The sequence below is a fragment of the Hippoglossus stenolepis genome, chromosome 15 (genome assembly GCF_022539355.2).
Source record: "Hippoglossus stenolepis isolate QCI-W04-F060 chromosome 15, HSTE1.2, whole genome shotgun sequence".
In the NCBI taxonomy this organism is placed as follows: domain Eukaryota; kingdom Metazoa; phylum Chordata; class Actinopteri; order Pleuronectiformes; family Pleuronectidae; genus Hippoglossus; species Hippoglossus stenolepis.
The window spans coordinates 8,230,125-8,239,848 of record NC_061497.1 but is presented as its reverse complement, the minus strand read 5'-3'; the positions used below and the strand labels follow the sequence as shown (position 1 = coordinate 8,239,848).

At 41.0% G+C, this 9,724-nt stretch overlaps 1 protein-coding gene across 3 annotated transcripts in view; it reads right to left on the bottom strand.

Annotated features, from left to right (window-relative positions):
• Nucleotides 1-7,178: 7,178 nt before the first annotated feature.
• The window catches only part of LOC118122680 (roundabout homolog 2), a 91,644-nt gene continuing 89,098 nt past the window's right edge, over nucleotides 7,179-9,724 (bottom strand). For all 3 annotated transcript variants that reach the window (XM_035179557.2, XM_035179556.2, XM_047343682.1), the window contains one exon: nucleotides 7,179-8,627. In XM_035179557.2, the coding sequence (XP_035035448.2) occupies nucleotides 8,626-8,627 (2 nt within the window). In that variant the 3' untranslated portion in view covers nucleotides 7,179-8,625. The remainder of the gene's footprint in view (nucleotides 8,628-9,724) is intronic.

The window sequence follows — 9,724 nt, the reverse complement described above, 5'->3', positions numbered from 1 at the left end:
GTCCAATCAAAAGAGGTGGTCCAGATCAAACTGAAGAAGGCTTGCAGGATTGCTTGCAGGCTTAACCTCCAACAAGCTCTTTTGGCACATTTGAACTAAGTAAGGTTTGCAACTTTCATTCAAATATATTTAAACAAATTGTGCGTCATGTCAAATTTGTTCGAATTTAAAAGGTTCATTGTGTAAGTTGAGGTGAAAGTGATTGCGGCACAATGGCACATGTTGATGCCACCGGGGTCTCACCACAGCAACCAGATACAAACCACTCGGGTTTCAGCATCTTTTATTCTCAAACTGAACAAACATACATTCAACCAACGCAACTCAACTCAACGTGTCGTGGCAGCTTTGCAGCTCAGCTCTGTCTCTAATGAGTCTCTTGTCGCTCTCTTGGTTCCTCCTTGTGTCCCTCATGTGTCTCTCTGGCTGCTCTGCTGCTGCCTTTTAAACATGAGGATCAATCAGCTAACAGCCCTCAGCTGCACTGATTGATCCTTTGGTACAGGTGGAGGTGCCCCCCCCCCCAGGGTAGCCATCCGTTCAGCTGCAACATGCATCTTCACCACTAGATGTCACTAAATTCTACACTATGAACCTTTATTTTTTTAGAAAAAGCAACAGCCTCAGTGCACCATCATTCAAATGGTAAGACTAGCGGCCAAATTGACAACATGGTGATGTCAGACACATGCACATCTCCAAACCAACCAAGTATAGGTTGACACAGCTTACGTAGGTCATGACGACAGGACTTATGTAGGTCAAAATGTCTTTAGTCCACTCCCTAAGTGAAACCAAACCTAACCAGACCATATGGAAACAAAGACATGAACCGTGTTTTACAGAGTTGTGTAATTCTGTAGCAACAAGATCATTTTGTTTTCGACATTGATTACACACCATCCACAATGAGAGACGGAACCACTTAACACTCGGACAAGCAACATAATAACGTAAAACGTGAACAATGTTCTCTGTGAAGAGAATCAAATGTACCTTTCTCGCGTAATTGTCGCATTTATGAGTTCTGCCTATTCCAGTGCAGCAGGTAACAACATAACAGCTTCTTTCAATACAACCTGTGGGACCATGTGACGTGTGTCCCACTTGTGGCTGACCTCTTTTCACAGTTACACAGCTGTCAACAGCTTTGAATCGGTCATCTACTGTTTTTTTCCCCCATGCAATTATCACTTCAAGCTCGACTGATGTGACTGGTGCGGCTAAGTGGTAGGTAGGTGACTATTTTTAACGGAGCTGTGGAAGGATACGTCCACTCTGATCAACATCACTGACCTATGACTGCTGTTTAATCAAATCAATATTTATCTCAAGCTAAAAATATCAACCTCTTCATTACTGCCTCCGAGGATTGTATGAAATATGTAGAAAAACTCGAACGTGCATGGTCATTAATGAAATGGAAACTTGAATATGTCCTATTTAATGATTGTACATCATGTTTACAGAGTCGTTCATGTGATCGCACTCTCTTAATGAATTATTCCAATAAGTACACAAATAGAATTCTGAATAAGGTTCAGTTGTATTTTATTTTCTTTTGCAGAAAACCATACCTCACTGCCATGAATGGCTGCCTTCAACCACATCTATTCCTTTTTTTTTTTTTCTCCCCTTTTCAAGGACAACTGTCTACAGTAGGTTATTCACAAGTGTTTGCCCTGGTTTCTAAGATACTGAGTGAGCATGTGTGTGTGCATGCACATGTGTGAGTGTCTGTCTGTGTGTGTGTGTGTGTGTGAGAGCTGCCAAGTTTCATTTTCAATTTTGCTGTGTTTATCCAGCAGATTCTGTGCAATCTGTTGACAAAGAGCCGGCCATGACAGCTAGGGCAAATGTGGCGGGATTTCAGAGCGGCTGACAGAAAAGGCGAAACTGACGGCTGTCAGCCCTGAATAACTCTTTATAAGGGGGCAGATCTGTGGAGACATTTTTCCTCCGACGATCAAACACCAAATGTTGAATCTTAAGATAATCCAAAGAAAAATTATCCTGCATTCACTGCGGGAAGGAAAACTGGCGCGCGGTGGCCTTTTGAACACGTACACAGGTAACAGGATTTTCAACTTGATGAGGTTTTATTGAGGGCGTGCAGGAGGCAGTGGTGCCGGAACGGAGTCTGGAGGTGATGAAGACATTGATTAGCTTCGCGGCAGTGAATTACACAGGTGGTGTCAGAGATAGGCAGCATTTCTCTGCTCTGAGAGGCAGCCTTTTTCGTTTCTGTGTCATTGACATACTTGGAGGCAAGGAGGGCGCCGCGGTTGAGGGTTGGGGGAAGAGGTGACACTAGTGTTGATGAGAAGTTATGAGTGGAGAGGGAGAGTGGAGTAATTGGGCTGCAAATTTACGATTTGAAATTTATCACTGTTGTGTTTGAGGAAGATTACTTTCTCTTAAAGCAAGACATTGGCGAGGAAGGTGGATGAATCTGGTGCTGAGGTGCTGCAGCGACGATAAATCCTTTTTTTTATTTCTTCATTGAGATATATCACTATATGTCGCAATAAAAGTTGACGGAGGAACCAGGGGAGGAGGCGTCTCATGATGCAGAGAGAGGACTCAGACTGTGGCAGATGAGAGGGGGAACGCCAAGACATCAAAAGCTGCACTTAAGGCAAAGGAGGATGATGCCAAGGCTTTGTCTGACATCAGGAGAGACGGTGCGACATTCAGTGCTGTCAGTCAAGTTAGAGTTTCATACGCAATGAAAACAAAGATTTTAAGATTCGTCAAAAGTAAATCTGCATTTCGAGGTCAAAGAATGAGGATAATGCAAGTGGCTGTGATACTCCGTCAGCCAATGAAATCCAGACACTCATAAGTACAAAGAGTTTTCACCACCTCTATAGACGCCCTCCATGTTTTCAGATGCACGAAAATAATCCGCTTTGAATTATAATTTGTGACCGATGTGATTTTTCACCCAAAAAAAAGGAATATATCAATATCTGTATCTGTCTTTTGAATTTCTCCTACTCCTATCTGCACTGGAGGTTCACACATCACAGACAAACTTAGATAGATCTTCTTCAGCAGATGAAAACACCGTTCTAGTCTCAAACTCTACACACTGTGCGTCGTTCTATCCACTGAAGGTTGAAGAGTGGAGGGGTAAAATACGATTGACAGGAGGCTGCTGTTGTCTTGAGATTCATTTGAATTTGAAGAGAGTTTCGTGTAACCTAACAGCTGGATGCTAAATGCCGAGGCTGTCGTTGTACTCTGGGATTGTTCTGTGATTGGCTGGTGGGATGTTGCAGTGACTTGGTGAGAGTCCCATGATAATATCAGCAAACAAAGTGTTTGGGAAAACTGTTGAAAACTATTTGGGCGACAGAGCAGAGACGGGCTGTCATAACCACAAAAGCTAAACTATACAGACGTTCTCTCTCGGGGAGTTTCCGACTTCAGATGTTTTTGGTTCCAGGATTATGGGCGGCAGCAGTTATCTCAGGCAAAACCTTGAGACTGTGTCTTAACTACAGCAGAGATACACATTAACGTCATTAATAAGAAAATAATTAAACATCAATCTCTCCCAGAGTTTGTGCTCTCTCTCTCTCCCTCTCGAGTTAGAGCCACAGGACCCATATCGTATTACTCTATTAAATCTATCATTTTACTATTATTATTGTTATTGTATTATTGTGGTACTATCATTAATAACATCTATATGTAGATATATCTATCTATATCTATAAGTATCACTTTTATTATTTTAAGTTCATTATCAGTCTAACAGGGTTAAACAAATTTTCCTAGTCTATCTCTCTCTCTTTTCATTAAATTATTATTACCCCTCCCCCCTTTCTCTTATCTCCCCTCTCTTCCTCTCACCTCTCCTCTCTTCCCCATTTTTCTCTGCTCACTATATGCAAAGTGGCTTGAGATAACGTTGGCGCTATACATATTAAACAAATATAATTGAATTAACACTGGCATGTAAATGTACTTTCAGTATTTATCTATAAGAGATCTCTGAAGGAGGCCTTGCTGCTTCATGTCAGTGGCCCAATGTCAAGCGGCCACATAAAAGAAGCAGGTGAACCATTAGGGTGAAAAAAAGATGAAAATAAATTGGTCACACGGGAAGCTAAAGGCCAGGAGACGACTGGCCTTTAGCTTAGCCTCGGGGTAGCCGAGTGGGACCGGCGGTCTCAGGTGGGCTGCACGTAAACCACCGCCACCATTTGAATGTTGCAATTAGCCAAATGTCATGAGTCACAAACCAGCCTTTCCCAGGCAAGGTTACACATAATCGCAGTGAAAAGGTTGTTCCACCTCAGGTTGGGAAAATTTCATGAGAGGATGCAACTCGTGCAGGAATGCGATCTTCAGAAAAGAGAGAAAAGAGAGAATGACTCTCTTCCTCCTGTGAAGCAGCGATGATAAATATTGTACAGTATTACCAGACTCAACAGAATACAGTATAATCACTGCAGTGTGGACTCTTTCACACAGTGAAACTTAATAACCTACTTTGCAATTCATGATATTGTCTCTAATCACATGGTCTCCTTTCAAAATATGTTAGTCTACGTCTAAAATCTGTTCTAGTTGGAAACACTGCAGATATGAATAACCTGCATGTCAAACCTTTATGCTAATTATTTTTGTTATATGTTGAATAAACATGTCGACTGTTTGATTTGTGTGTAGGTAATTTTCTTAATGTAAATTACAGCCGTTCATTATTCTTCTTCTCAATCCATGTTCTCTTGATGAGATGCTGATTTACTCGTAAATTATTATTTTATTTATTTATCAGAATCCATGCTGACAGCCCCTCTTCCAGGGCACATGGCTGATTTTGTTCAAATTCATTTTATTACAATATCATCATGTGGCTTCTGCACAGTGACAAAGATTGACAATTTCTTCAGATGAACTTTATGATTTTCCTGATGTGTTATTTGTCGTCGATGTTTGCTGCACAGAATTCTGCACGATGTTATGATAATACACGTTTTCTGATATTCTAATCACACCATCATACATTTAATGCTCATGTTCACTTTTGTTTCGATAAAATTGTGTAATATTAATAAAAAAAATACAGATGGTTTAAATCCCTATGCTCTTTTTTATTGTCTTTATTATTGTCTGAAGAGAAAAAGCTGCATCGCAAAAAAAAATTCCTCCGCTGGCTTGAAGCTGTGTCCAAAGAAGTGAAGCGGTTTGAGGCCAAATTGTTCCCCTGAGAGCTGAAAAAAAAGGATTTCAGCAATAAATGTGTTCCAGCGAACTGATTTTTCACCGGACCAAAACCACAACATCCCGTGAAGTTACCGCTCCATTCAGACACCAGCATATTAAGCTATGTCTTGTAATTGGGCTCTGTGGGCTCGGCCATGTTTTCTTGTCTTTTTCTGTCTTTCTTTTTGTTGGTAGAGCAACACAAACCCATAATGGGGGTTTAACATAGGTATAGCTGCTAAAGAAAATGTTTTTAAAGGGCAGAAAATAGGTGACTGGATGGGGGCTGGGTGGTAGTTGGCACTTTCCACTGGGATATGGATTTTTTTTTTTTTTGTTACAGTATAGTGAGACAGGGCTGCTCCGAAAGTGGTCAAGCCGCAGACCCTTGGGAGGAGACTAAAAACCAGGTGACAAGAGCCTGTCTCCAAACCTGAACTGCCCACAGGCCCTCAGGGAGGTAGTTTATTCCTTGTGCGTTATATATATATATATATATAGTATATATAATGCACACACCCAAACCTGCTATTCCAGATTTACACACATACACAGGCAAGCTTAGATAGGGGTAGATTGGGCTGGTGGTAATAAATAAATTCTCTACATTCTGCCCTTTACTTCTCTCCTTCCCTCATCATCCTCTCCTTCTCCCTCCCCCCTCCCTCCTCTCCTCTCATGTGTTTCCGTTCTTCCAGTCCACTTGCACGCGAAGCTGAGGAGATGAGGATGAGCCTTTACAAGACTTGGAGCTGAGATCGTGTGTCAGTGTAACAGTCCATTCAAATTGTGTCAAAGACAATTGGTGCTGACTATACAGCACCAATTGTTCTGTCCTCATAGCAACACTGGACACCCAACCCCATTTCTAAAGATTTATATCTTCCATGATGGATTGTGCTGTGATTCTAATCCCCGTCTACCTGTCTGTGAATCCAAATATTGACAGGATGTCCAGAACAATGCAAAGCACCTGTTTCATCATCACCTGCAGCCACATCCTCCTCAGAACTGTGCAGATCTGTGCCAGCAGCAGTGAGACTATCTGCACGTGGCTGCCATACGTTCCAGAGATAACAGAGAAATAAAGCCGAATTTGAGGCTGAAAGAATCCCGACCAGACAAAGTTCAAGCTACGATTAAGATAAAACACGTTATTTCCATATCTACCACTCTCATGTGTACAGGAAGGTTGAGCAATTTCAAAATCAAAGCATGGCCTTTACAATATGTTGATGTGGTAGTATCTATTAAATGAAACCAAAGCAGGGGCACTGGCACATACTGGATTCATTGTGTTTGACAGACTTCTGTCTTCTGGGTTTAAAGCACCACATTTAGTCCTTAGTTTCACTTCTTGGCACCTGTGTGAGACAGATTTCTAAAAGAATGCTCAAGTGGCCGTTATGCCCATATACCAAATGTTGGATGGCACTGAATCCTAATTATAAATATAGACATATTTTAAATTGTAACTGGTTGTAAATTGGGAGTAAAGTAACAAGCCACATTTTAAATAAAAGTTGTACAGTGTACATTTTTGTATCTGTCTGTGGTTTCTCGCAGGTGGTGGAGTTGGCGTTTCAGCCATTTTTCTGTTTACAAGACAAGTATTTAGAATATGTCGTCTGAGCAGCACTAAATCTTCAGGGCAGGCTCGACATGATAGCGACTCGTTATCTGAGAAAGATGCCTGAGTCTGCTGGGGCTAGCTTGTTAGCATGCTAACCTCAGTTAAATCAAAGATATGATTGAAATTGAGGCAAAATTAGTCATCACTGGCTCTTGGCAAATAAAGGAATGAAGTTAGATGTTGAACCTGCAGCATTCATCGCTATAGGCGATGTAGCATTAGCAAAAACTAACATGTAGTCCCTTTAAAACTTTCCCCCATACGGAAACATTTAAATACAAATTCCACACATGCAAACAGTGTGTCAGACTCACAGGCGACGGGCTTGGTTTTCACATACACATTTTATTTTGCATCAAGGTATTGAAAAAACGGCCCTACTGTATGTGGCTGTGTATTCCTGAGGGCAAACCAATCTGGCAGGTAACGATTCTTCAAGGGGATCGAGAGCCATTCCCAGAACAATGATCCCAACAAAACCATCCACACAAGTGTTAAATTGCATCGTGAATCTCATTGGCAGAAAATACTAATTGGCTATAATTTAAAAACTTTCCTACTATTGGCAGTCTTTCAAGTTTATAGATCCTAGGTTGATAGTGTAAATCCAGTGTAGTGCATAACAACAAATCTATTATAATTCCTTTGATGTTTAACATCACATACAGTCGTCATTTAATGTTGCAGCTTATCCGCCTTCAGGTGACATCGGGACATTTTAATGCATCTTTATCTGCTCCACCAAGGTAACACATGGCCTGTGGCTTTCAAAGACTCACTTTCATCTTCCTGTTTCCCTTTACTGTCATGTCGTCCTTTGAATATTGCACTATCGCCACGCCACTGTGTGTAATTGGAAAAGAAACAAATAAATATATATATTATTAGCATACTCTTCCTGGGAATGGCAGAGATACTTATTTTTTTTCAGGTTTTTGCTTTGGATATCACAACTGATGTGTTGCTTTGTCACCATAAAAAAATGTTCTGGTAATCCTTTGCTAGATCAATGTTAGTATAAGTCATAATCCCAGTATGAAACACAGTTAGTTATTTTGGCATATTATTTCCTGTGGTTTTTCCTTGTAACTCTCAATATATGGGTATTTTTACAGCACAGCCAAGTATATATCCTCTGTTTAGGTTCTGTTTAACATAGACATCCCTCTTTGCCATTATGATTCTCCTCCTCAGCTCAGCTGACAATGGGTTTGTGCTTATTTTCACCAAAAATGCTCTGTGCAAAGTACAACAATACAGTAGCTTCATTGAAATCAGCTAACATTTTGAGCATTAATGAAAAAAAGAAAGTTTCACAGTAATAAAACACAAAAGAGACAACATTAGGTTCGGCTTGCATAGCAAAGCAAAAGAAAGAGAGAAAACATTAAAAAATATATTTACAAATTATGCAAGTCCCTTCTTGTTTCAATTAGTCATTTCCGTGTGAGTTTTCTTCTTCATCTCCACCGTGTGAACTGTTGTACACCATGTGACAGAAAATAGAAGCGGACATTTAACATACTGTTCACTCTTTTGGAGAGGGGGGGATGAAAATAACACTGTGAGACTGGTGTCTGTGTCTGTACATGACATTTACAGCTCTGCATTCTTTCTCTCACTCGTTTCCTCCTTCTTCAAGTCTGCCTCCTCTCCTTCTTCCCAACATCATTCCGTGTCGCTCGCAGAGAGAAAGAGAATTTCATAGCGCTTATAAACAAGGTGTCCTGGGACGGCAGGCAGCCACTGCAGGGAGCGAGGCTTCACAAAGACTCTGAAAGAGACACAGGCCGACACAACATCAGTGAATACTTCTGCACTCTGAGTGTCTGCGTCTTCATTTCTGACTGTCTGCATCTTCATTTTCCCCTACCAGGACGTGCTGTGTCTTAGCATTAATTCAAGCCAGAAATAGTTGGGATACAGGACTTCATTTAATCCTTGTACCAAAATTGTTGCCCATAGAGTGTAAATAAAGATGTAGGACATTTCCTCCCATTGTAAAAATAATCAAGCTAAAAATATCCCAGATATGGGTGCTGCCATCTTGCTTTTTTGATATGACTTGAAACAGTATTAGACCACGGTCCCACATACGCGAATGCAGGCAAATGTCGTGTGTCACATTTGAAGTTGCTCTGTGGATTTGCTTTGCAACAGGAAGCGAATGTATTATTTACCACTGCTAAAATTGTGTATGTGTGACTGTGCACTCAAGGTCCCGCTGATAAATGCGCTCAGCCAATCACGAGTCAGTCCCAGCTGTCAATCATGACTTCTCCCTCCTACCTTACCGGGAAAATTAGCACTTTAACATATAAGTGTAATAAGAACAACCTAAACATTTGGGAAACATTTATGAAACGTGTACTTTCTAGTACTTTGGTCCATGTCCCATCCACTGATGAAGAGGAGGCAGTGTTTATCCTCTATATACTGCAGCCAGCCACCAGGGGGCCATGCAAATGATTTGGCTTCACTTTCGGGGGGAGCTATTATATCATCCATCTTTATAAACAGTGTTGTAGTGACATACGCTGCAGCTGGTGGTTGTTTCTGATTGTGATGGTCCTTGTGCAATCACAGGGTCAGGTGACCCCGTGCAGATATCCACAATGGCTGCTCTAGGTGAAGGTGTTTATAAAAACCATGTTCATGTTGACAGTTGTGAAAGGCTTGTGAAGTGTTCACACAGGTTTCCATGAGAAAAAATCAATTTGACACAGCAGCATCCAAAATCTATCATTTTTATCATCTTTTCATCTTCACGTCCTGTCATCACATTGTTTTTATCTCTACACAGAAAAGTCTCCGTGCTATGGGCGTTCTCGCGAATGACTAGAGGAGACAAATTTGATTTGTCTAATCATT